We start from the raw sequence: 27780 nt of genomic DNA, 5'->3' as shown, positions 1-27780 counted from the left end.
GGAAATGAAAACTCAACAGAATGGTTGGACAACAAAGATGAAGAAATCTCCCAGAAAATAGAGCAAGAAGAAAAACACAAAAAATATGAGAGAAAAGAAAATTAGAGAACCCATTCAAGAGGTCCAACTTTTATAAAGAGAGAAAAACAGAGAGGAAATCAAGAAAACTTCTGAGATCTAAAGCTGTCAGATTGAAAGGGCTCACAAAGTGCCCAGAACAGTGAATCACAATGCACCTCATGAAAGACACCAGTGGGAAATTTACTAACACTGGTGATAAAGAGAAGATTCAACATGCTTCTAGAGAGAAAAAAAAACACACAGGTCACATACAGAGGATCAGAAATTAGAATGGCTTTGAATTTTTCAACAGCAATACTGGAACCTAAAAGACAATGGAGCAGTATCTTCAAAATGCCAAAGGAAAATTCTGTACAACCCAGAATTCTGTACATAGAATAAAAATATTTTTGGATATACACAGTCTCGAAAAATATACTCCCCAGCCATCATTTCTCTAGAAGCTATTAACTAAAGGGTGTGCTCCACCAACCAAGAGCCTAAGTCAAGAAAGAAACCGTATGGGATACTGGAAACAGACCCAATTCAGGAGCAGGGTGAAAGGTATCAGGAGTCTGGTGAAGACAGATTTCTGGGTGGCCGCCGTGCACCAGATGTAAGGGCCACCAGTCCAGGCTAAGAGAGTGACATACTGAAGGCTGTCATCCCCATGGTGCCTATTGCCACTGTACCATCTTTATTTAGATAAAATTTTTATTGAACTATAACATCCATACAGAAAGTTGCACAGATCATAAGTGTACAGCTCAGCGAGTTTTCACAAAGTGAACACATGGGTAACGAGTAACCAGATCAAGAAACAAACATTAGCAGAGCCCCAGAAGCCCTTCCGGGGTCTCCTTCCAAACCAAGGGCTTCTAACATCACAGGTTAGTTTTGTCTGTCTTTGAATTCCTCTATAAATGAAATCATGCAATATATAATCTTTTGTCTGACATTTTCATTTCACATTATGTTTGTGAGATTCATGTTGTATGTATGTATATTTCTTCTCATTACTCGATGTATCCCATTTTACAAACATATCTATCACAGGTAATTTATCCATTTACTGTTGATGGATGTTTGGGTTATAGCCAGTGTCTTCGTTCTCATGAGTAGTGCGGCTGTGAACATTCTATGTACATTTTGTACAAAGGCACACATTTCTGTTGGGGTTATACTTAGGAATGGTTTTGCTAGGACACTGAGTATGCATTTTTAGTACACACTGCCAGTGTCCCAAAGTGGTAAACCACGTAACATATTTTTAAACAGTACAAGATGCCTAGGTAAGGTGAGCCCAGACTTTTATCTGTACTTGGATAGCCCTGACCACATGCTGATGAAATTCCAGCTCCCGGTTCCACACCCTGCTGTGTGGATCAGCTGTGGACAGTCTTTTCATCCCACAGAAGTGTCCTCATGAGATCAGCTCCTGAGAACTAGAAGTAGCCCACACCATACGAGTGAAAACCAGAATAACAGAGCAGCTCACCATTTGCCTGGGCCATACATATGGCTGCCCACTAACAGTACCTGGCCGACCTTTCAGCCCTGCCAGAGGTCTGTGTTTCCCAGGATCCTGTTCTGGCCTTGACTGCCAATGTCCCCAAAAGGGATCAATAACTGGAAGTAGGGGTGGCCGGATGGCTCAGTTGGTTAGAGCGTGAGCTCCCAACAACTGGGTTGCCGGTTCAATTCCCGCATGGGATGGTGGGTTGCACCCCCTGCAACTAAAGATTGACAACGGCAACTGGACTTGGAGCTGAGCTGTGCCCTCCACAACTAGATTGAAGGACAATGACTTGGAGCTGATGGGCCCTGGAGAAACACATTGTTCCCCAATTAAAAAAAAATAATAATAAAATAAAATGCAGAGTTCTTTAAAAAAAAAAGAAGGAAAAGGAAGAACATTCTGACATATGTGACCTTAAGGACTTTATGCCAAGAGAAAAAAAATGCAGCCACCAAAAGATAGATATTGCATGATTCCACTTATATGAGGTACGTAGGGTAGTCAAAGTCAGAGAGGGCCAGGGGAGTGAGGAAGGGGGGAGGGGGGTTGTTTAATGGGCAGAGTTTCAGTTTTACAAGATCAAAAGAGTTCTGGAGACCTGTTATACAACAGTGTGAATATACCTAACACTACTGAACTGTACGCTTAAAAATGGTTAAGATGGCATATTTAATGTTATGTGTATTTTATCACAATTTTAAAAAGTCAGGATGGTGGTTACCGCTTAACGAAAGGAAAAGGGTACAATCTAGAAGGCCCCAAGTTAGTGGTAAGTTTCTGTTTCTTAATCTGAGTGGTGGAAACATTGGTATTTGTTTTACTACTATTCTTTAAACTGGTCATGTATGTTTTCTACACTCATCTGAGTAAATGATATATTTCAAAACTGAAAACATGACTCTGGAAAATAAGACAAAATTGCTTAGACTTCAGGAACCACGCCTTTGCTTAAGTGCATATATTATGCTAGATAAGTAAAATTGTCAAATGTGGAGAGTTTGACATCACAGCACTTCCAGCAGCATGAAATGCAGCCATTCAATTCATTGGAATTTAATACATTTGATTCAGTTCGGTTTTTGGTCTAGAAGAGTGATTCTCAAGGTGTGGTCCGGGACCAGCAACACCAGCATCACCTGAAAACTTGTTGGAAATGTACGTTCTCAGATCCCACCCCGACCTACTGGGTGACAACGGTGGGTAGGGGGCAATAATCTGCCTTTTAATGAGCTCTCCAAGTGCTAATGCTGCAACTCTGAGAACTGCTCAGTGAGACGACCTAACTAAGCGAGCAGTTCAATTTCCTGGCGGGAAGGGCTCCTTAATTCTGGTGTCGTGATGACGCAGCCTCCATGTTGCACAAAGACTCTTCACGCTCTGCAGATTCTTGGACATCGTAAGATAACTCCAGCTCACTCCTTATCAAAGAAATTAATGACAACAATGAAACAATGACGTGAGGAAGAAATGACATTCTCAATGGCTGGAGAAATTACAGTATTTTGATAAATTATCACATATCACAAAACCTAAGGCACCTTTCCTTAGAGGACACATTATTTTATAATACAAGACCACAAAAGAAAAAAGCCCTGCCACTTAAGCTATATTATAAACGTTGACTGCAAGATATACTCTGATTTCAGAGATGCTAAAATGGGGGGGGCGGGGGGGGAGGAAGTGCATCTTAGGTTCAATGAAATATGACAGTTCAGAAAGAACCAGTACTGAATTACTCTTTGAACTTGAGTTTGTAAATCACACAATTTATTATTTGGCTGTTTCATGCCTTACAGATGGGTTTTGACACCGTTACAAATACAAACAGAAAAAAAAAATAAAAGAAAGTAAGTGAAGAATTTGAGGCTATTTTTCAAACTAACACAATTGTTTCATGGGAGCAATAAGACTACGTTCAAAGAGTCAGCCGGCAACTCAAAACCATTGAAGGTTAACTGCCCAAGCGCACAACAGACTGACGTATAAGGAGCTCTGGGAGGGTGCTGTCTCATCAGCAATCCTAGAAGAATCAACACTTACTCAGTGCCCACCCTGTGAAGCTTAACAACAGGGTGACAAAGCTTGCAGAGCATTTTGGATAAACATTCAACCGAAATAATGAAATGCAGGATCTTCTTTATATATGTCATGTTCCAGACTTCCAACTTCCTGTCTAGCAAGCCTGGTGCTGATGAGACAGGTTAGTTAGCATGTTGGTAGGCAGACAAGAAGGTCCCTGGTAAAATAATCAAAGACAGTCATATCCTGAAACTTCAGGTTCTAAAGTAACTCATTCACTCCAAGACAAAATGTAACAGCACCTTGAGATTAATAAATTATCTCATCAATCCCTTTTGGCTGGACAAATGGAGCAGATCTAATAGATCGGAATGGGTTTGTTAACCCCTTCAGGACAGGCAAACAGAACAAACCTGATAGACGAATTCCATTAAAAGGCACCAGCTCCCCTTCCCCAAACAGGCAAGGGAAGGTATAAAGAGCTTTTGCCTCAGTCACTGGGCACCCCATTCGGGACCCCCTCCTGCTTGGGAGCTGCATTTCTTTGCTTTTTAATAAACTACCCTCTTTTACAGCTCCTTGCTTCTCCTTGGTCCATGTTTCTATTCTTCGGTTTCATGAGACATGATCCCAGCACTCACTCGCTCACAGGAAGAATCTCCCACATCACTGACAGCAGGTAAGGTGGGGGGAGGAGAATGACCGAGTACTGACTAGTCAGTCCTGGGCCCTGGGCTAAATGCTTTCCACGCATGCCCACCTGCAATCACCCCAACAAAGTGCCGAGGCAGGGGCGGGCTCCTTCTCAGAGACGGGGAAGCGCCCTGAGATGGGGTGACTTGCTAAGGCTCTGTGGCTAACTGGTGGTCGGGCAGAGGTTTGAAACAAGTTCATCTCACTTCAAATCCCATACTTTCCCCACTAGACCTATCTAGTCCAAAGCTATATGCAAATACAGTGTTAAAGACACATTCTGAGGCAGGCCCAGATAAAAAACGGAATTTGCTTATCTATCCTGCATAAGTGATACTGTGTTTTCAGGACTCATGGTAAGATGGGGGGTGAAGGAAAGATTTGGGAATTTGAGCAAAGGAAAAATGGCAGAAAGGAGCTCCAGGGTTGAGTCACGCAGTTCTAACTTGTTCAGGACTCTTTATTAGAAGTGAAAAGTGGGCAGCGTCCAGGGTGAAGAGCAGATGTCAGCAGCTAACGGAGGCTCAAGGCTGACATCCAGCTGCCAGGCTGAAAATACGCAGAGAAATGGAGGCATCCCCACCTGCTAAGAACAGTCCCCAGAAATGAGGGCCCGGCTGGGCTCTGACCCATCCCTCACCGACCTGGCTGTGGCTATGACAGTCCAAGAGGTCGTTGCTGACGTAAGCCTGAAGCACGGTCTCCCTCTGCTCTCCGGGATGGGACGTGGTCAAACGCTAGGATGCAGAAAAGCAAAAGGAACAAGTCTGAATGTGGAGAAAAATGTTCATAGAGTGGGTTGTTTTAAACGGCAGTACGAGTAACTACACATTTAACCAAACAAAATAAATAATATCCCGGGGAGCCAGGTAAGCGGCCTACCAGTCCATTAATAAGAAATTACGACATTGTACTTCCAAAGGGGTGATGGAGGGGACGTAGGAGTCAACTTACACACGTGAAATCCCCAGGGAAGTGAAGCAGCACAATGCCTGGTTGTAACTGTGCAGGCAAGGGAGAGCTCACCAGCTGGCACAGGGGTTCTTGCAGGAAGGGGATGAAGAAGGACGAGCCATGAAGGATGAGCAGACTGTGGGCCAGCACAGGGAACACGAGTGTGGGTGTGTGTGTGGGGGAGAGTGGGGGATGGGGGCCAGCACAGGGAATACGAGTGTGGGGGTGTGTGTGGGGGAGTGGGCGATGGGGGCCAGCACAGGGAATACGAGTGTGGGGGTGTGTGTGGGGGAGTGGGGGATGGGGGCCAGCACAGGGAATACGAGTGTGGGGGTGTGTGTGGGGGGAGGGGGGACCAGGGGCAGCTCAGGGAGTTGCAGAAAGACAGGGGGCATTTGTGCTGAGCTCAATGGGGAGGGCACAGGGTAGGCTGCAGAGGGCTTTGAATGAATGCCATGCCAACAACTAGGCTTTGTCCTACACGGCCTGACACAGCCACACGTAGGGGTACGTAGGGGCAGTTGGGTAGAATTTTGTATATTTTGAAAAGCTTGAAGTCTGTTGTGCTGTTTTAAGTAGGAACTTACTTAATGCCCATAGGGCCAGAAGAAAATGTTGCATGGGGAGCATGTGAAATGAGTGTGTGCTTGTGCATATGGGTGTGTACGGCTGTGAGTTAGGATGTAAGAAAGTCATGTAACTAACGTGAGCAACTGTCCTTGCTTTTCTAGAAAAATCTTACTAGATAAAGGTCCCTGATATGGCAGGCCCTGCTCTGGCTGAGGAGAAGCTGCACGTGTACAGAACAGTGTGGGGAGAGGACAGGAAGAGCAGCAGACACCCCAGAACCGAAACGGGGAGGCCTCTAGAGGCAGGTGCGCTGACAGACTGGACCCTCCCTCCCGCCAAGGAGGGAGGCCCTGAGGGAAGAGAGGGCTATATTAAAGAAGGGTGTGCCAGGAGTGTCACATCTGTGGGGTCCCCCTGCTGTCAAGCTCATTGAGGCCAGGCAGGGACACTGGGTGGTAGGGAGGGGCAAGGGGCTGGAGTGGGAGCACTGGAGGAGGACACAGAACAAATCATAAGACATTATATTTTTCCCGGTTATTCTGTGAGAATGTCATTCACTTGGCGAAGGAATACTGTCTCACCAAGAGGCTCAGTAGCATGGACTGACAGGAAGTGCCGGGTGGACAAACTGAGAGCCAAAGAGAAGATGACTCTGGTAACTGGAGCAGACAGGCAAACATCTGGGGAAGGGACAGCTGCTGGAGATTACTCGGGCCACCCCACCACTCTGGTCAACTGACGCAACAAAACCAGAGCAGACATCACTAACTGACCATCCTGGACGCATCGTCCTCAGAGCACTCACGACGTCATTCCTGGAAGCACTTCTAAGCATCAGAAGTACAAGTGAGGAGGCTTTTTCCTATCTAGAGAGAGGGAAATTGTTCAAAGGCATTTTCATGCCACGATACTCTGAAGTTTGGGGATCTGTGAAGGAGTTTGATACTATTCCAGGTGGATTAGAATGGATCATTCAGTTAAAGGGCCAACCAGTGTTGGCTGAGACCTGTAGTTCTCAAAGTGTGGTCTAGCGAACGCTAGGGGTCCCCAAAGCCCTTTCATGGAGTCTACATGGTCACAATTATTTTCATAATACTATATAGATATGATTTGTCTTTTTCACGATGAATCTCTCAGAGGCTATGTGAAGTGTGATACTATGACAAACTGAATGTAAAAGCAGATATGAAAATCCAGTTGTCCTCCATTAAGCCAGACATGAAGAAATCTGCAAAAATGTAACACAATGCCACTTTTTAAATTTATTTTTTGTTTTGGAAGATAATTATTTTTTTTTTTTATAAAAACCAGATTATTTATGTTATATTCTAGGTTTATTATTGTTCATCCTAAATGAATAAATAATTTCAAATTTTCTGTTTTAATTTCTAATACTGTAAATATTGGTAGTTAAAGTTCACATAAACTAAAGCTCTTTGGGGTTGTAATTTTTTGAGAGAGTAAAGAGGTCTGAGATCAAAATATTGAGAACTACTGAGTTAACCATGATCAACCTGAAGACTGGGGAGAAAAGCCACAATTTAGACTAGGCTTTATTTCCCTTAAAGATTTGTTAGTAAGTTTTTACCCTGCTATGTGCTCGAGGCTGCATGGTAACCTCTGAGTACCGAGGGCTTTGTGGCGGTGTAGAGAGAATGACTCCGTGTTCTAACACGCTGACCCCACGAGCCGTGAGTGTGGCTCAGGACCAGGAAAGGGCCAGATGACAGGGGTGTCTCCTGAGTCTTGAAACTGTTTATGTGAAGTTACCGAGGGAAGGCAACGGCAACGGTGATGTCAATACAGGAGTTTTTAAAAAGACGCCAAGGCTGTTTGCAGAAGTTGTTTTTAACCTTAGCTCTTGGTGTCAGCAAGCAGTAGGAAGAAAGATTTTTAGTAGATGGGTGAAGATATAAGCAAGGTAGCCTGCCAAGTAAACCAGCATGGTTTTTTATGTGTGTGTTTTTAACTTCAAGGGAAAGGTACGTACCCAGCGCAGAGCCTGCAACAAGAAGGCTTTCAAGCGGTCGCTGCCCCAAATCAAATCCTTCTTCAGTTTCTCATAATCCAAGGAGGGCAGTAATGGGACATCCTTCAACTTCCTACTCAGCAGCACAAGTTCAAAGAGAAAGGAAAGGGCAAAAGGGCATGTTCATTATACCTCCTGAGTATGATGACACCCAATCTAGAGCTGTTGTGACACAATGTACCAGCAGTGGCCCAGTTGTTTTCTCTGTGCTTCTAGAATTAACTCCAGACTTCCCAGGCTCCCCACCCCAGTTTCAACTAGCTCAGCTCTGCCTTTTCTGTTGTACGTGCCAGGGTTCTTGTAGAACATTTTTCCTAAAATGAGGAGGCCCTGCCGAAACAGCTTTCGAAACCACTGCATTCACATCAGGCTCCATACATTGGAGATGAAATCACCTTGGAGGCATCATAACTTTCCGCCCAAGTTCTATTTAGAATCTTGAGCAAAGTCCAAAGCTATTAGCATCAGCAGGCCCAACAGTTCTACCTAAAAACCTGAAGCCACTGTCCCTCTCAAGCCTGAGGGACTGAACTGGGAGACTATGAGGACAGAGTAGGGGTCAGGAAACAAATGTAGGTGCAGTCAACCCTCTGAGGAGGCAGAAGTAGGGACAGACGGCATGGGGGACATACCTGTAAGACAGGTAGTAAGTAGGACAATTTGCAAACCCTCCTCAAGAGGACTCCAAATCAAAGACCTCAGGGGAATGTAGGTTTCAGTTAAGAGAGGCCTCTGTTCAGAGATCTACACAACGCAGAATGACCCCACCCCTGCCTTGGTCAGCCGGAAACAAAAGGAACCACTTCAGAGTCCTTGTTACCAAAACAAGTGTCTTCACATTTTGTTTTGTTGACTAAGAGGACACTGGAGTGTATGGAAAAACTGATGAAAACGGAATGAGGTCTGTGGTCTAGTTAATAGTACTATATGTTAATTTCTGTATGTTAATGTTAATTTCTCCATTTTGATATTGTACTACAGTCATATAAGATGTCACCATTGGGGACGCTGGGAACTCAACTTCCTGTGAATTCATGATTGCTTCAAAATTAAAAAAATTAAAAAACAGAGCTGACCCGGTGGCTAAGATGGTTGGAGTTCTACTAACGCCGAGGTCGCCGGTTCGATTCCCATATGGGCCAGTGAGCTGTGCCCTCTACAGCTAAGATTGTGAACAACAGCTCTCCCTGGAGCTGGGCTGCCGTGGGCTGCCGTGGGCTGCCGTGGGCTGCCGTGGGCTGCCGTGGGCTGCCGTGGGCTGCCATATGCTGCCATGAGCGGCCGGCAGCCAGCGTGAGCGGCCGGCAGCCAGCGAGAGCTGCCTTGAGCTGCAGTCAGCGGCCGACCAACAACTGGCCACCGACGACTGGCGACCGACTGCCTCAGCCCGGGGGTGGGGGGTGGGGGGGAGCGTAAGGCTCATAATACCAGCGTGGACCAGGTAGCTGTGTCCCACGCAACTAGACTGAGAAACAACAGCTTGAACCAGAGTGGGAGGGGGAGGCAGAAGAAGGGGGAATAATATGAAGGACAAAGACTGAAGAACGATTTCAAATGATAGGAAACAAACACATGACAACAGAACCCACATGTGACCCTGGACTGAATGCTTGACCAGACAAAGGACCCAATGGGACAACTGGTAAAAATGGGGATGAGGCCTGTAGATTAGAGGACCCTGTATCAGTGTTAATTTTCTGATTTTAATAACTGTACTGGGATTGCATAAAATATTAACAGTGGGGAATCTGGACGAAGGATATAGGGAAATTCTTTGTACTATTTTTGTAACTCTGCAATTATTCCAAAATAAGATCTTAAAAAAAGTTTTTAATTTAAAATTTAAACAGGCTCTTGTTCTAGACCAAAAAAGTTCCATTTGTAAAGCCAAGTTTGATGATGTTCTGTAGTTGGGGTGCTTCTATTGGAGGGAAGAAACACTGTCATGTTGGGGCCATATTTACTTGCCAATAATGGCAAAATAACCAACTAAATGTATCGCCAACTGAGTTGCTCAACAACCGGGTTTTCCATGGTCCAGCCACTCCCCACTGTCCACAAAGACTGGGTCATACGTTCTCCTTTGTCCACCTAACCCCTCCACTAACTACCCTCCTTTCCCCTCTGCAGGTGACCCTGCCTCTTCTGTCACTGGGAATAACATAAGCAAACACCCAAGAGTTTTATTAAGTTCCCAGCACTGTATTAAGTGCTTTATACGTATTAACTCATTTTTAATCCTCCAAACAATCCTGTAATACAGTTATTATCATTGTTCTCAGTTTATAAATGAGGAAGCTGAGGCACAGAGAAGTTATGTGAGTCCGAGGTCACAGAGCTGGTGGCAGAGGTGGGATTTTAACCCCAGCAGTCTGTGCTCATAAGCATTATATTACACAGCCACCGTCCGAAAAGAACAAAGTGCAGGTCCACGTCAGACTCGGGCAGGACCAAGGGAGGAGGCGTGTTGTGTGTATCTCAGGTGCCTTAGGAATCTCACAGCAACCCCCATCCCAGAAGGCTCAGAGGGCCACCAGAAGCCACCCCAGTCCCCATGTCCATGCCAAAGGTTCTCAACCTCTTTGCAACACACATGCCTGATGAAGTCTGTGTGCCTCAGACACCCCCATGGTGACACCCTAATGGATCTGGATAGAAATGCTCAGGCATCCACAAAGCTATCCTGTGCCCTGGTCACAGTGTGAACCAGCAGAGAACATAAAATTTAGACATTGCAACACTCTGCTGACTGCCCTCAGACAGTAGATTAAATTGATTTCTAGGGAATTTTATAGGAACTATTTAACAATTTTTTTCCATTTGATGCTACCTCACCAAAATAAATAGAATTAACATTAAAATATACTTCTGGCTTAACAATGTTACTTATAATTATTGGTATTTCCTTTACTATCCACATGGAGCTCTAGCTAATCAAAGGCATTCCTCTAAGCTGGGCTGTTAAGACGAATGTTTATTAAAGTCACTCTGAATTCCAATCTAACCCATAGCTATCCTCCACTGTAACAGTCCCCAAGCGCAATTACTTACCCGGGTGCCAAGGAGGCTCTTAACATGGTTGAAGCCTGCGGGGCGGGGGGAAGGGAACGGAAGAAAACAGACCATGTTAAACATTGATAGAGACGCATTAATCCTAAAACACCTCACTGTAACAGCACAGAATCAAGATCGGCAAAGTTTTTGACCCACCAGGATCCTCCAACCATAATCATATATGATTTAAAAATTAGCCCGAGCCAAAGTTAATCAATACACTACTGATACATTTCCCAAGGCACTCACCCTTGGTTTGTGGCTACTTCACTCCAAAGACACGCTATAAAAAAATGGGTGGGTTCTCCCCAACCAAACTCCCAGAGGCACATAAAGCTGCTTAGTCAAACACAGCATGGAGACCAACAGCAGTGAAAATCATTTAATTATCCTGCTTTTTTCTTTACTAAGATTTTATCTTTGAGTATAAAACGTACTTTGCACCAAGTCAAACACTATAGCGGTGTTTATAGAAACAAATTAACATGACCTTTCCCCTTTAATCCTGTCTATAGGCCAGACCATTGCCCTCTTTATGGACATTCACATTGTTCCATTTATTTATTTAGTTTATTTTTTTGCCACTACAAGCAATACTGTATGAAACATGTACTAAAATAGAAACAACCACATGCTGTGTGGGGCAATTGTTTGCAGCAACTCAAACCAACTGTGAAAAGATATTTTGAGAAAACAAGGGAAATGTGAATATGGACTGCACTATTATATGATACTAAGGTATTAGTGTTAATTGTACTAGGCACTGTGGTTATCTTTTGTTTTTGTTTTCTTAGAGCCCTTATCAGCTAGAGATATATATTGAATTATCTGCAGGTAAAATGACATAATGTTTGGAATAGGTTATAAAGAACTCCAAGAAAAGGAAATAAGTAGAAGAGAAGAAAGTAAATCTCATTTGTGTGGAGCCCTTTCCTAGGGGGTAGGCAGTGGTACTTGGTTCTCTGTGTCACCACAGCCCTCAAACGGTCATTATCCATGCTTATCATATTGATCTGTGATTATTTTACAATTATTTCTATCTTTTCCCTTCAGCAGACATTGAGTTCCAAAACAACCAGAGATAAATCACCCTCGTGCCCCCAGCACCTGGTACAGTGCTTGGACATATGGAGGCACTCAGTCAACGTTGGCTGAATGAATGAATGAAGACTGACTTCAAAACGTGGGTACCCCAGAATCCTTTACTGATTTATGATTTAATATATCAGCCTTGGCCAATGACCCTGCTCTCTTGCTTCCCTCTGCAGTATTTACAGACCACACAGATTCCCACCCTGAGACATCCAACCCAGCTTTTAAATGGCTATGACCATGTATGTTTTTGTATTTTTTTAAATTTATTGGGGTGACAATTGTTAGTAAAATTACATAGAGTTTTTGTATTTTTTAACCCTTGATTTTTTTTTTTAATTAAAGGAATTACCTATTCCTTTACTGGCCTTATAAGACCAGTAAAATAAGACCCATTCTTATCTTACTATAAAACCTAGTCTTATATAACGTAACATAAGACCGGGTCTTATATTAATTTTTGCTCCAAAAGATGCATTAGAGCTGATGGTCCGGCTGGGTCTTATTTTCGGGGAAACACGGTATTGGCCTCTTCATTTGCTACATCCACCAAAGTACCAGGTCCTACTAATTCTCTCACTAAATCTCTCTCACATCTGCCACTTCCCCCAACCCCCTTGCCAGGGACGTCATTCAGAACTCCCTCCCTTCTGAACTTGCAATAGCCTCCTAAGCACAGTGATCACTGACATTCACTGAGAGCTTTCTCTGTATCAGAAACACTGTTCTCAGTACACTACATCCATTAAGTCACCTCGTCCACTGTCACTTCCATCTCCGGATGAGGAAACAGAGGTTAAGTAACTTGCCCTAGGTTGAGAGTCAAACCAGGCAGTTGGGTTCCAAAACCTATGTTCGCTCGGCTCCACTACTCTGCTTTGAGTCCCTCTCTATCTCCAGCCCTCCTTCCACACTCAGCTCAAAGCAATCTTTGTAAGAGTCACATTTTCTCCTGCCACTGCCCTGGCTCTCCAGCTCACCCATCCCCTCAGCCTGTTCCTCAGACCCCCCTCCCCCCATGCTGGTCACACGGGGCCCTACTTCTACCCCCAGCTCCTCCCTCTAGTCTCCCTGATTCCCCATCCTGCAGAGCTCAGCTCAGACAGCCTGAGCTGGTGACACCACTCCCAGCATCGCCCCCCACCCACTCTCGGAACCTTGGCAAGCTGCTACTGGCATTCTGTACTTAGCACCTTCACATTGTGTGGTAGCTGTTTCTCTTTTCCTCTAGTAGTTCTCAGCCGAGGGGTAATTTTGCCCCCAGAGGACACTCAGCAATGTCTGGAGACATTTGTGGTTGTCACATCTGGGCATGGTGCTACTGGCGTCTAATGGGTCGAGGCCTGGGACGCTGCTAACTGTCCGACAATGCACAGGCCAGTCCCCACAGTGGAGAATTATCCGGCCTGAAATACTAACACTGCCAAGGGCGAGAAACTGCTCTAGACACAGGTTTGCTTTTTGTTAATCATCTTCCTATCGAATGCTCAGCCGGCACAGAGCAGATACTGAAAAACTCTTTTTCTGAAATGAACTGAATTCCACAAGGATGTGCAATTACACCCATGGCTGACAGGAGGGCCAGTTGAGGGTGCCGGCAGTGGGTGCGGGGGGACCCCACGAGAGCACACCAGTCAGCACAGCTTCCTCTCTCTTCTGCGTCTCCATGCTGAGCTCCCGGCTCTGACAGGTTGCTGGAGCTGCAGTAACTACCGAGCTCCGGTTTGTTACCTTAACACTGACCTCTGGGTATGAACTTGGAGAACTCACAGCAGGCACAGCCGCGCTTCCTTCCCTGTGTGGTGTCATTAATGACAACGCTTGAACATTGAGGGGGCTCCTCTGATCTGCTGAGCAACCGTTACTTTGGACTAGGTTTCTAAATGTCACCGCCACCAGCTGCAGCTGCTGCGGACACAGCTACAACAGGCTAGCCAAGAAAGAGAAGCCCCGGGAAGAGAAAGACAGAGGCTCCAAAACCACCAGTCAGTTGGAATAATCTCCCTCACAAGCTAACAGTGGGCCTTAGACATGGATGGACAAGCCCCGGAAAGGATCCCCTTGCTAAGGAACTGCTCAGGAGGCCCTGACTGCAGCCCACCTGGGCGCTGTGTGAGGCCAGGACTTTGTGCCAGGAGCTGAGGGGAAAGTCCCTCTGGCTTCGGGGCCCCAGAAGGAAGCCAGCGCCCCCAGTCACATGGATGTGAGTGCACAGGAGGTGCTGGCCCATCTGAGGAAGCAGAGTATGGACGTGGGGCAACCTTTCAGGGCACAGGTGGAGGACAGGGGAACAAAGAAGGCATTACCCCACCAATCAGTCATCGAGCATCTACACTGCCAGGCGCAGCACAGGCTCTGTGGAGCCTGCAGGCATGGGAGAAAGAAATCATTCCCACCTGGGCCGAGGGAAATGGTGGCATTTATGCCTCCGTCACTTCTCAGCTGCAGACAAGGAACCTGAGCTTGGCCCTCAGTGGTCACGGAGTGGGGGAGTGGGGTTTCCTGGGGCCTAGGACAGCTCTTGGTGACAACAGCAGGATGAGGCGCTTTGGTAATGATACATGACATCGGTGTGTTTAGAGAAATGGGTATTAGGGGTAATATGATGAGAGTGTCCCTGGGTCAAAAGCGACCGGAGATTCACTGGGTGAGACAAGGGCAAACAGTCCTTTACTGAGGGGCTTCTCCATGGTCTGAGGCGAGCTATTGAGTGTCATGAATATCAGCATACAGCATGTCTCCAACTTATCACCGTAACGGTTTGTTTGGGGGACAGGAAAATCCTGTGGGATCAGTGCTACTAGGCACATACTTCGGAAAATCCTGCTCCACAGGATGGCAGGTACATGCAGCCCAGGGAGGGTCAGAAAGAAAGAGCCATGATGACACCAGTGGAGGCTGCCGAGCCCTAAGGTGACTGGAAACCCCCTCAGACCAGGCCCGTCTGCGACCAAGCCTTCTTCCCTGGCCCTGCTTGAGCGGGACTAAAGCTGGACCACCATTGCTGCTTGTGGGGTGCAGAGCAGGACAGTGAGGGCAGGACCTCAGGCAAACGACCGTAAGGATATTAAATAGCCACAGTGGGACACATGAGGAAATGTGCCTTAGCAATGGGTCTGAAGAGGCAAACCAGCAGCCCCGCCCCATGGAGAAGGGAGGGTGCTAGGGCCAATTCTGTAACGAGAAGGGGGCCTAGCATGACACCAAAAGGCAGAATTGTAAACGGAGGAGGGGAGGGCTGGAATGGAGAACTTCGAATGAAGATTTGGAAATGGAGATACGTAGGTGGAGTAGGAACGCTCAAGTGTCTGAATGTGCTACTAAGCTCTACAGAAGCTCCTCGGGCAGGAGTCTGTCTGGCTCACCAGGTCTCCTGCTTCACTGCTCTGAGAGCCTGGAGTGGGGCAAGGTGCCAGGCTGGGGTGCTGGGGCTTCTCGTGGTTTCTGTGACCAGAGCTGAGCTGGAGGGACAGATGGGCGCCACAGCGTGGGAGGCTGAGCACTTTGGACCTGAAGTAATGACAGGTATTCAGCAAGGCAGTAACATGATCGGATGCCTGTATGTACCTAATCCTTCCTGAAACTTGAGGGCATAAATAAATAAGACACAACCAAAAAAACCACTCCAGCTCCCGTGTGAATGAGCAATCAGAAAGGTGAGAGCTTTGAGACCGAGACTAGCTGGGAAATGTTGCTTTAAGCCAGGATAGAAACAGCGAGAGCCTGAACAAACAAGGCCACAGGGAAGGAGGAAGCCCACTCAGATCCCAAGGCCACTTGAACAGGGGTCAAGGCAAGGGAAGAGCCTCAGGTGACTCCCAGGCATTTCCTGGAGTGTCATTCACGAGACAGGAAATACAGGAGGGCAGACCACCTGTTTGGAGGAAAAGACGAACCCAGATTTGGACTAAGAAAATGGGTGTGCCTGTCAGACAGACATTCACGGGGAGAAGGCCCGTCAGTCTGGGTTTGGAGGTCTGGGGAAAGGTCTGAGCTAACAGCACAGTCACCCCCTGCCAATCATGGTCTTACCAACTGACTGAGATCAAAGGTGCCAAGTCCTCTTGTCACCAGGGTCAGTTCAGGTATGTGACAAACATTGGTGTGTGAAGTGTAGCCAGGTGTGCAACTCCCCCTGCCCCAATATACAGAGCACTAGGCCCAGAAAAGCTGCCTCCAACGGGGTGGCCTCCATGCAGGTCAAGGGCTGGCACCGTGCCAAGACTTAAGAAGCCACATAAGGGGGCCTCCCAGGGCGGAAGATGCTGACCTTCAAGCTAGAGCTCTGGTCCCCACCACAGGAAGCTTCAGGAAGAATCTGCCTCAGCAGAACAGTGGCACAGTAGGTTTCCGGAACAACTGCACAAGGCCGTCCTGGAAAAGGGTGCCCTCAGTCCCTGCAGGTCTTACTGCTGACAAAGATGGCTGACCTTGGAAGTCCAGGTCTTCTGTGATGCACATGCCCTGAGTCTTTAAAATATTTAATGCTATCACATCTGGACGCATCTTAACACTTTGTAAGCGGGCATTTTCCCGCCAAATCGCGTTGTAACGCGGGGCTTTTTGGACATTTTCTCGCCAAAATTAGACTTTCCGTAAAATGTTCATATCTTTCGATCTATTTGATATTTTTCTATGAAACTTTCAGTGTTTTATTTTAAAAAGAGGTCTCAATTTATTTACTTTGCAAAATTTTTGCCGGTTCCAACTAGAGGCGATATGACGAGTTTACTCGTTTCCCACAAAAAATGTGTTAACTTGTATTTCCAATAAGGTGTACTCGGAGTTGTTGACGAAAGGGAGGATTAACTCCCAAATGGGCCATTTTTCCAAATAAGGATGTATTAAAATGGAAACTCCCCAGCCAATGAACCCACAAACCCAGAGGGGCCACTCAGGTGGAAACTGGGATTCACCCAGGGGCTAAGCTCAAATTTCCACCTTCAGACTGTTTCATGCTTGCCCAGTGCTAAGAAGAGAAAGACAGAACAAGATGTTTTCAAATGCTATTAGCTGCATACAAAGATGTATGGTACATCACTAGAAACAGCAAAAAATTGAAAAGTCACCAAAACATCTGCTACAGGAATGGTTACATGTACCATACTGTTCTCCATTTAAAACTCTGGAGATAAGGAAAATATAAACATGCTAAAAGGATATGGAAGACTCTTAAAAATGTACTGCTAAGTGAACACTTTGTGTAATAAAAACTGATATACATATAATTTGTAAAGTGCTGGAAGGATGCGTTCGAAACATAGTCGATAGCAGTACAGGAAGGAAGGTCAGATGCGGTAACCGTGAAGGAGAAAAGAGGTTTGTGTTTTGCTCTACTACTAAATCGTTATACATTTTCCAGTGAACATATATTCACGTATTACTTGTGTAATCTTAGAAAACAAAAAACTCTACCTCTTGTGCCCTGAGGAGGAAGCTTCTCTTACTCCTTGTCACTAGATTCCTGGTATTATAACAGCAGATTTATCTCGGATCCCAGCTGATTTGGTAAGGACTATGGAATAACAAACCTGAGATTAGGGTGGTGACAGGTAGTCAAACTGGAAGAGCCCACCTGGGAGAGTTCTCTTCTCAAAAAAATTAATCCTCTCATTATCAATCCTGGGAGCACCCGGATTTGACTGCCAGCTCCGATAATGAGAGATTTTTGGACATGAACTAGGTAGTATGGAAATACCTTTCTCCCCAGTCATGGTGTTTCCTCTATGCGCCTCCATCAGTGTAACCTTTACCCCCAGCCCTCAATCCGGGCAATGAGCCTGCTCACAGAGCACAGGTCAGTCCTGCTTCTGGTGGCAGTAGTGGGGTGATGGTGGTAAGGGGTTTGGCCAGAGCTGTCCATGACAGGCTGGGTTCAAAAGTAGGAAACCATTAGTGTCTGGATGTACCCAAATTCTATAGATAAACCTCTGAAGGACTTAAAAAAGAATGTTCATGTGCTGGAGATGTATGTCTCTCTTATAGATGACAAATCGTCTGCTTAAGAAAGTTTCATTATTCAGACCACCTAGCAACCATTATCCAGACCGCTGGACATCGATCTGGAAGATTATCATCCTGAGCCAATCCATGGGTTAAGATCGCAGGACAGACTTTTCCCAAACGTGTGGTTTTTACTAGTAAAATTCTCGACTTTTTTTTCTCCTTTGGAACACTCTGGGTATTTCCCAATTATGTTTTTGATTTGCAAATCCTAAGACACTTGAATAAAGCTTTGCCATTCTTAACTAAAAAAAAAAAAAGGAAACCCACCTGCCTACAAATAAAACCCATATTCTCCAATGAAGTGGAACCTCGGTTTTCAAACGTAATTCGTTCCGGAAGTCCGTTCAAGCTCTGAAACATTCGAAAACTGAGGCATGGTTTCCCCATAGAAAGTAATGCAAAATAGATTAATCTGTTCCAGACCTTTAAAATCAACGCCTAAAACTGCAAATTTAGCATGAATTTTACTACCTAGTTATACCATAAATCCATAAAATGTACAGCGTTCGTAAACCGAAATGTTCAACAGAGATGTTTGAAAACCAAGGTACCACTGTATAAGCTTTGTCAGTATCAACTGGGATATTTTCAGCTACTTTGCCCTTTATTTGTTTGTCCTATTTTTCGATTGGTGTAGAACTCAGCGGGGAAAAAGGGTGCTACTTACTGAGCCCTATCAAACTTTCAACAGTGAATGAGGTTGTGGAAGGCCAGATTTTTAAAGGTCAGATTTAAAAGGCAATATCAAAGTACCACACTTCATACGTAGATACTAGTGGGTCTCCGAAGGGCCTAGCCAAGCCTCTTTTCAAGGTCAACACAACACCCAAGGAGATGGTGATCAAGACCACACTAAAAAGGAGGCTGGCCTGTGCCTGCTTATTTACCCTGAAATTGATGGTCTTCTCTTTGGACCTAGAGTAGAATTTATGCCCTTAAAAAAACTAAAAAAGCAATCTTCTCCTTTCAAACCCTACATGTTATCAGTTCAGTCACTAGCTAGCCCATCTAAACTGTATCCTAACTTCCTCTTCATACATGATAAGTCTGATATCATGCATTGACTTTAGCCACGCCTAATCAACTACAATATATTTTATACTTTTACAATGACCCCATATCTGCTTTTTATCATCGTGTAGAAAAATCTCTTAGGAGCAATAAAAGATAATTTGCAGCTTTATTGCCTGTTCCTAAGCCAATGACTCAGTAAAAAGGAAATGGTTATGAGCTTAGGCAGACAGAGCTCATCCTCTCTCCCCTGGTTTCTAAGGCTTAGAATCTGAACCTTAATGGCACCGTACCCGGGAAGGATGGCAGGACTAGTTTTGTGACAAATGATGGGAACTTCTAATGGCATAAAGTATCAGATGCGTAGTGCCCCGTCCCTCTTACAGCATGACATCAGTTTTAAATAAGTTGGATGCATCACTCCACCAACAGAAATGGAAATATAGGCATTGTTGTACATGCAAGATCGGACGGGATTTTGTAACATACACCTGGAATACATTAAATATTTGCTGATTTTAATAAATAAATGGGCGGGAGGGAAGAAAGCAGTGGTCCTAGTACACACAGATCCTGCTATGCTCATCACTGCTAAAAAGCCATTCTTTTGGATAAACACACTCTGCTATTCAACTGACAGCTAACTGTAAAGTGCACTCAGTCCCTCATTCTGGAGGGCCCACAAGAAGGTTACCTTTCTGAAATCCGGAGGTCTCTGTGTGCTTTACTGACAATTTAAAAATGGCCAATTCTCTAAGATTTTTGCGTGCAAAAGCACTGCGGCCAAAGCAGCACAGACTCTGCAGCATCCAACATCCCACCCACATGCCCACCCAACCAACAGCTCTGTGGTGCTTCTGCGTGCACCTCGACTGAGCATGTGGCCAAAGACATTTGTTCTTCACCATCATACTATGGCCCTTCTATGAAGATGCACGAGAGAAAGCACCCTCAGGACTTAGCACCAGAAGAACCACAGGAAGCAGGTGTCTGACCTCCTAGTCTTCTTAAAAAACGTGCTTAAGCTTGCTTTTAAAATGATAGCAATACATCTGCTTGGTAAAAGTTCACTGCCTAAAGGGCACAGAGGGAACCTCAGTGACACTGAAAAGGTCTATTTTATGGACATGTGGTGGACTCATGAGCATTCATTTTACTGTTGTGCTTTCTCGGTTGCACGTGCAGCACATAGATACAGCAAGTAAGACACAATAAACATTATATAACCATTCTCTCTTACTCTGTAAGTAAAGCATGTAACCGCTCACGTGTCCCTTTCTGCAGAAGCTGCTGGAAAGCTCAGAGCCAAATCTGCGCCTGCCTCTTCAGGCACACAGCAACTTATGACATGTATTTTGGTACTAGCCTTAGCCCTGGCTTACGTTTATGATTCCTACCCTTATTTTCCTCTAACCACAATTTTTTTTCCCACCAGTGTTACTGAGATGTTGACATATAACACGGTGTAAGTTTCAGCTGTACAGTGTCATTTGATACAAGTATGCATTGTGACATGATGACCACAATAAGGTTAGTCAACATATCCATCACCTCACCTAGTTACTTTCTATTTTTTGCGGTGAGAATACTTCAGATCTACTCTCCTCGCAACTTTCAACAATACAGTATTGCTAACTGTATTCACCATGTTGTACATCAGATCCCCAGGACTTACTCATCTTGTGACCAGAAGTTTATACCCTTTGACCAACATCTCCCCCTTTCTCCCATCCCAAGCCCCTGGAAACCACCAATATACTTTCTGTTCCTACAAGTTCTAACCACGATTTCTTTATTTTTATTTTCTATTTTTTCATTTCTTATATTTGTGTTTTCTCATCTTGTCATAATAAGCTGCTTCAAACCTACCTGAGAATGAGGTAGGGTATAAATATTTCTTTTTAAGACTAAAAAAGGCCTCTGTTTATGTAGACCCTGATATTAATGCCAAACCCTTAGTTAAGAGGCCTGGCTCTGACCCCTGGGGGTCCCTCAGATCACCTGGCTCCACCCACTCAGCCTCTGGACCAGACAGCAGGTTGGTGTGAGCTCCCGAACTGTGAAAACTTCCCTGAGAGGCACTGGTGTACCCACGGCCCTGGTGGAGAACCCCACTCCACGCCACGTGCCTCCAGAAGAACTATCCTAAGGACATATCGCCTGTGTAGTATTTTGGCCTGGGATGCAAACCTGAATCTAATCATGAAGAAACAGCAAACACAAAAGATGTTAAATTTTTAAAAGAGGGGAGGGACCATATTCTCCTAAATTGTCAAGGTCATGAAAGTAAAAAAGAGACTGGGGGAACGTTCAAGAGTAAAGGAGGCTAGAGTCATGACAACTCGATGCAATACCTTACCCCAGACTTTCAGGGCCAGAGAGAATGCTATAATGGCTCAACTCACAAAACTGGCAAACACATAGAGTAGGCAAGAATATTGTTATCAATATTAAATTTACTGAAGTTGATAACATATGGTTATGTAAGACAATATTCCTGTTAGGAAACACACTCTGCACTGAAGGATTTAGAAATAAAGGGCCATAGAAGATTAATTTGTCCTCAAATAGTTCAGAAAACAGACTCGTGTGTGTGTGTGTGTGTGTGTGTGTGTGTGTGTAAAAAGTAAACAAATGGGTAAACTGCCAAGGTTGATGAATGTGGGTAAACGGTATACAAATGTCCTTTGTGCTATTTTTACAACTTTTCTGTGTGTGTAATTTTTCCAAGTAAAAAGTTAAAAAAGAAAGCCTCTGTCTCAGACCATACAACTTCCAATATGGCAGTTATTTTAAAAAGAAAATAAAGTTTCATTCGTTTCCTACTGATTTGCTTACTGGCACTGACCCTTGGCACCTCATCAAGCAGAACTCACCTCTCCCCACCACCCCCGGGAGGCCGCCCCTCTCCCCACCACCCCCGGAAAGCCATCTTCCAGCAGCTCTTCAAAAACAGCTTTCTTCTTCTTCTGGGAATTTATAGATCTCCAAAGCCAGCTGAAATGCAGACGCCTGAATGCTATTTTCTCCTGCTCTTTCATTTTTTTAGTTACATTATTTTACACTGAGGTAGGGGGCAGACCATGGGCACAGAGCCTCACCGTCCCGGGCCTTGTGAAGTCCACGCTGTGCGCCAGGCTCTGCCGCATCTGGTTACTGAAGAGGCGGACACAGACACTTTGCAGGTACTCAGGGGTGATCTGTAAAGAGGACATGAGGACGGGGTGAAAGGCACGAATCTCACCCAGAGACAGCTGAGGCCCAGGCAATGATTAGCGCCCTCTGTAAGGAATGGAGATGAAACTGACTTTTACGTAGGTGCTCTCAGGCGTTAAAAGCATTGATCCTGAAAGAAAAAAACTGCTAACATGCTACAGGTGTGATCATGGGACGTCACACGTTAAATTATGTAATTCCACTTGATGTACTCCCACTGTCACGTAAAATAAACTGATCTTAAATCTTTTTCTTTTTTCTTTTTGGTGTTGTTAATTCAAGAAATAGTCACTGGGTGTCCACAATGTAGCACAAAGGATGCTGGGCTTAAAGTCTGAAGATCTGGGCTCAAGTCATGGGTTTGAAAAAGCCAATGGCTCTGCCTCTTGCTTTCCTGACCTGCTGAGTGGAACGAATAACGTCCACGTCTCTGGGTCATGGTGAGCAGGTAAACGAGATCACGGATGTGCTCAGCACGTGAGAGGTGGCTTGGGAAATGCTTACTGAATGAGTGACGGAGACATTTTCATAAATTATCAAGTGCTTGACAACCAGAGGTTGGATTATTATTCCCATCAATGCTACTGTATTATGGCACTTTTCTTTGGCATTTCTCATACCTCTCTCATTAGCTACTATAATTTGGGATGGATATACAACATCTAAGGTCGTAATCTGAAATTTTTTTCTTGTCATGTTTTGATAAAAATAATACATGCACATTTAAAATGTACACGTGCCAATCCCACTCTTCCCCCACAACCAATCCCTGGAGGTAACTATTATTAACAATTTTGCTCCCCTCCAGACTGTTTTCTGTGCCTGATTGTTAAAGGGGAACCACCTTTTCCTCAGCCTCGTAATTCCATGTGGTGAACTTCCTTATGCGAATGCAACTGGCCCCTCTCCCTGCCTCTCACTCACTCATCCCCTGTATGTATAAGAATGCTCATTGTAACGTTTTCTGCAACAGCAAACAAACAATCTAAATGCTCATCATCAGAGACCTGACCACTTATGGTTTACCCTTACAATGGAATAGTGTACAAGCATCAAAAAGAATGAGGAAGGTGTGGTTACGTGGAAAGATCTCCGAAATATATGGAAAGCGAAATAGCAAGTTTCAGAACAGTAATGGGTCACAGGATCCCAAGTATGTACACACACACACACACACACACACACACACACACTCGCTTATCCACAGAAATGTTCCAAAATAACACACAAGAAAACATTAATCTTGAATATCAATGAGGAGGTGAGACTAAGGAATTGAGTGTGGGAGGGGGCTGCCCCCCATCCCGTATCTCTCTCTCCATCTTGATACTTGAGGGCCCTTCAATCCCCACCTGCTGGTCTGCGGGCCTCTGCTTTCACACGCCAGCAAAAAGAGCTCACGTGCCCATCTTTGGTCAGTGTGCCACACCTGGCGTCACGTCACCCTGGCCGTAAGAGGCACATCAGGATGACGGCAGTTATTTTTCAATAGGAGAGAAGGCAAAAGGAAAACATATGCTTTGCTTTTTACTTATTCCTATACTGTTTGAATGTTCTAACTATGAGCATGTCTTTTTTGGGGGTCAACAGTGGCTATAAAAGCCGTTTTTGTTTTGTTCCTAGTACTTTTCTGTATTAAAGTCAATACACATGTTATTTTTAAAACTAAAAACAAATAGCTAACTTTAAAAGCCAATGTTGAAGACATATATTTTAAAAGCTCCTCCCTAACTGCAGGATAATGCGCAAATCCCTACACTTGGTCTACAAGTCTCCCCATGACCTTCACCGATCCACCTCTCCAGCGCCATCTTCCAACATGGGGCCACTGTCCCCACTTTGACCATTCCAGCCTCTCCAAGCAACTTCCTGTAGTTCTGAGGATATTTGTGTGCTGTGCTTTCCTCTGGGACAAAGAGGTCTCAGTGCAGGACATTAAAGCATACTAAAAGCTACTGTAGTAAAAAAAACAATGCATTGCTAGCTTAAGCATGGTCAGATCAATGGGGAAAAAATGCAATCCAATTATATGACCAAAGTAGCCCTTCAAATGAGTGAACAAAGAGGTAAATAGTTCTGGCTCAAACGGTTATCTTTTTTTTTGAGGGGGGGAGGCGGGTTGTAGATTTCTTCCTAACATCATCTATCAAAAAAAATTCCATATGGATTAAAGTGTTAAAGGTAAAACTAAAATAATTAAAAGCCAACAACCAATAGAGGAAAAGTAAGATGACTGTTTTGGCTCCTTCAATGGGAAAAGCTGCTTTAATAACACTACGGAAAGGCAGAATGGGTAAAGGGAAAAATTAATAGATTTGACTACATAATAATGTAAACTTTACTAAATTAAGAAACATCAAATTAAAAAGACAGCAACAAACAGGAAACATATTTACAGAAGATGAAGTGAATGGCCCATGTCTAAATGCCATGTCCTAAGCTGACTTTTTGACCCCCGCAAAGCTCCACCTAAGGCCTTCCCTGTCTCAGCTCATGGCAATGCCATCTTTCCAGTGGTGTAGGCCAAAGCGTTGGAGTCATCCTTGACTCCTGTCTGTCTGTCTCTCCCCAGGTCCAGTCCAGCAGGAAACACTGTTGGTGCGACCTCATAACACCCAGGTGACCATTCCTCCTGCCTCACCTGCCGCCACCACCAGGCCTCACTACCAGGACTGCCAGATCCTGCCCACTGTTGCCCTAAGTTCCTCTAAGCCCCGCTGTAAACTAGTCTACAACAATGGCCAGGTGGTCCTTTCACACACAGCATGCCAAACCAGGCCACTCCACTGTTTGCTCCCCAGTTTACGGGTAGTGAAGGCCCAAATCCTTACCATGACTCCCCCCACCCCACCCCATGACCTGCCGTGTCCCGCTCTCCACGCTCCCTCGCTCTCTGCCTCACTCGCTGCACTCTAGCCATACCAGGTCCTCACATCACTGCTCAAACACACGAGGCACGCTCCCATGTGTGGCCCCTTGTACTGGCTGTTCCTTTGGCCTAGGGTCCTGCGACATCTCAGAGAACTAACAGCATAATTAATTCCCACACTTCCTCCAAGTGTTTACTCACACGTCCACTATCAATGACTATTTAAAATTGTCCCCTGCAATTTTATACACATATCCCCACAAACTCTGATCCCCTTTACTCCACCTCACTTTTTTTTCTCGTAACACTTGTCATTTTCTAACCCTCTACATAATGTACATATCTACTATGTTTATGTTTACTATTTATAATCTCTCTCCCCTACTGGGATGTACCCTACAAGGGGCAGGAATTGTTTCACTGCCTGATGCCTCAGGTATCCCAAATGCCTAGGACAGGGCCTGGCACACAGTAAGCATTCAACAAATCTTTGTCAAATGAATGAAAAACAGCATATAAAAAATGTTCAGTTTCATGTGTAATCAATGTAGTGTATATTCAAATCTTTAGATACTGTTGCTCACTGATCAAATGTGCAAAATACAAAAATTTTAATAATACCCAAAACTGGCAAGGGTATAAGAAAATGAGCTCTCAGTGGAATCAGATTAGCATAATCTTCCTATAGGACCTTAGCATAGATTTCAAACTAGAAAACCAACTTTAAAACTCTTGGGGGCAGGCCAGTGGCTCAGGTGGTTGGAGCGCCATGCTCCTAACACCTACACCGAGGTCACGGGTTCAATTCCCACATGGGCCAGTGAGCTATGCCCTCTACAGGTAAGATTGTGAACAACAGCTCTCCCTGGAGCTGGGCTGCTGTGAACAGCTGGAGGTTGGTATGAGCTGCGGTGGGCTGCCAGGAGCAGCCGGTGGCCAGCATGAGTGGCCGGCAACCATCATGGGCTACTGTGTGCTGCCATGAGTGGCCCGCAGCCAGCGAGAGCTGCCGTGAGCTGTTGTGAGTCGCCGACCAACGACCAGTGACCGACTACCTCAGCCGGGGGCTGTGCAAGGCTCATAATACCAGCATGAGCCAGGGAACTGTGTCCTACACAACTAGACTGAGAAACAACGGCTTGAACCGGAGTGGGGGGTGGGGGGAGGCGGAAGAAGGGGGGAAAAAAGTGTTACACAGGCTCATCTCCAAGATATCTCCCACTACCGTGTTTCCCCAAAAAGAAGACCTAGCCAGACCATCAGCTCTAATGCGTCTTTTGGAACAAAAATTAATATAAGACCCAGTTTCACTTTAATATAAGACGGGGTCTTATATAATATAAGGTCTAATATAATATAATATAATAATATAATGTAATACTGGGTCTTATATCAATTTTTGCTCCAAAAGATGCATTAGAGCCGATGGTCTGGCTAGGTCTTATTTTCTGGGAAACACAGTATATTTATAACTTATGAAAGTGAAACCTGCAAACAGCCTAAATGTCCAACAGTAGGGACCTGACACTAAATAAACTATGGCCATATAATGGAAAATGCTACAGCCACTGAAGGCCAGACATTATAGAAGAATATTCAATGACATCAAGAATGCATGATTCAGTATTAAGGAAAAAAGGAGATTAGAAAACTGTGTGTGAACTAGAGCCCATTTTTGTAAAATGTGTATCTAAGTAATGAAAAAGTATGGAGTATTAACAAGAGTTATTACTAAGTGACATAATCACAGGTAATTTTCATTTTATTTTTGCATCGTTCTATATTTTTGAAATTTTATATAATACATATTATTTTGTAATCATTTTTAAGTTACTAAAACAATTTTAATATACAAACTTACATGGGTGATAAAATTGTATAAAGCTTAATACACACACACACACACACACGAGTACAAGTAAAACTGGAGAAATCAGAATAAGAGCAATAGATTACATCAATGCCAACACCCTGGTTGACATATTGCACTATAGTTTTGCAAGGGATGGTGGGCTGTGCCCCCTGCAACTAGTAACGGCAACTGGACCTGGAGCTGAGCTGCGCCCTCCACAACTAAGACTGAAAGAACAACAACTTGAAGCTGAACGGCACCCTCCACAACTGAGATTGAAAGGACAACAACTTGACTTGGAAAAAAAGGCCTGGAAGTACACAGTGTTCCCCAATAAAGTCCTGTTTCCCTTCCCCAATAAAAAAAAAGAAAAAAGAAAAAGAATAAGGTAGAGAAATAAAGACATGGTAGACAATGTGTCAGGAAAGATGGATAAATACTACCAGCAGCATGACAAACAGTGCAGACTGTCAACTTGGGTCTGCATGCATGCTGGCTTTGTGAAACGAGGGGCAGGCATCACAGCTGGGAGTGGCCAGGAATCACATATCAACATGATCCATCTTTATCTTGGAAAAGACACGGGCAGTTGGGATCTTCCTTACCATCTTGCCACTGACTGTGGCCTCCAGGGAATCCACCAGCTCTGCCGTGACTCCAATGAGATTGTGGTAGTCCGCCTGGATCTTATTGAACCGTTTCAGGTATGTCATTGACCTTCGCTCGGCTTCTACCAGCTGCTGGTGGAGCTGCTGCAACATTTCTAGGAAGACAATTTATATTAAAACGAAACAAACAAACAAAAAACAATTAAAAAACCCACAAAATAAAACACA

At 44.7% G+C, this 27780-nt stretch overlaps 1 protein-coding gene across 8 annotated transcripts in view; it reads right to left on the bottom strand.

Annotated features, from left to right (window-relative positions):
• ARMC9 (armadillo repeat containing 9) overlaps positions 1–27780 on the bottom strand; it is a 141553-nt gene that overhangs the window by 91720 nt on the left and 22053 nt on the right. For all 8 annotated transcript variants that reach the window (XR_012490178.1, XR_012490190.1, XM_074314880.1 and 5 more), the window contains 5 exons: positions 27550–27707; positions 22109–22207; positions 10896–10930; positions 7806–7917; positions 4936–5028 (listed from right to left, as the gene is read on the bottom strand). Coding sequence is in view for 6 of the 8 variants with exons in the window: in XM_074314880.1 (XP_074170981.1) it covers positions 4936–5028; positions 7806–7917; positions 10896–10930; positions 22109–22207; positions 27550–27707 (497 nt within the window). In the remaining 2 variants the exon portion in view is untranslated. The remainder of the gene's footprint in view (positions 1–4935; positions 5029–7805; positions 7918–10895; positions 10931–22108; positions 22208–27549; positions 27708–27780) is intronic.

Source organism: Rhinolophus sinicus, linkage group LG01 (assembly GCF_036562045.2).
Source record: "Rhinolophus sinicus isolate RSC01 linkage group LG01, ASM3656204v1, whole genome shotgun sequence".
NCBI classification, from domain to species: domain Eukaryota; kingdom Metazoa; phylum Chordata; class Mammalia; order Chiroptera; family Rhinolophidae; genus Rhinolophus; species Rhinolophus sinicus.
This window is presented reverse-complemented; position numbering and strand designations above follow the sequence as displayed.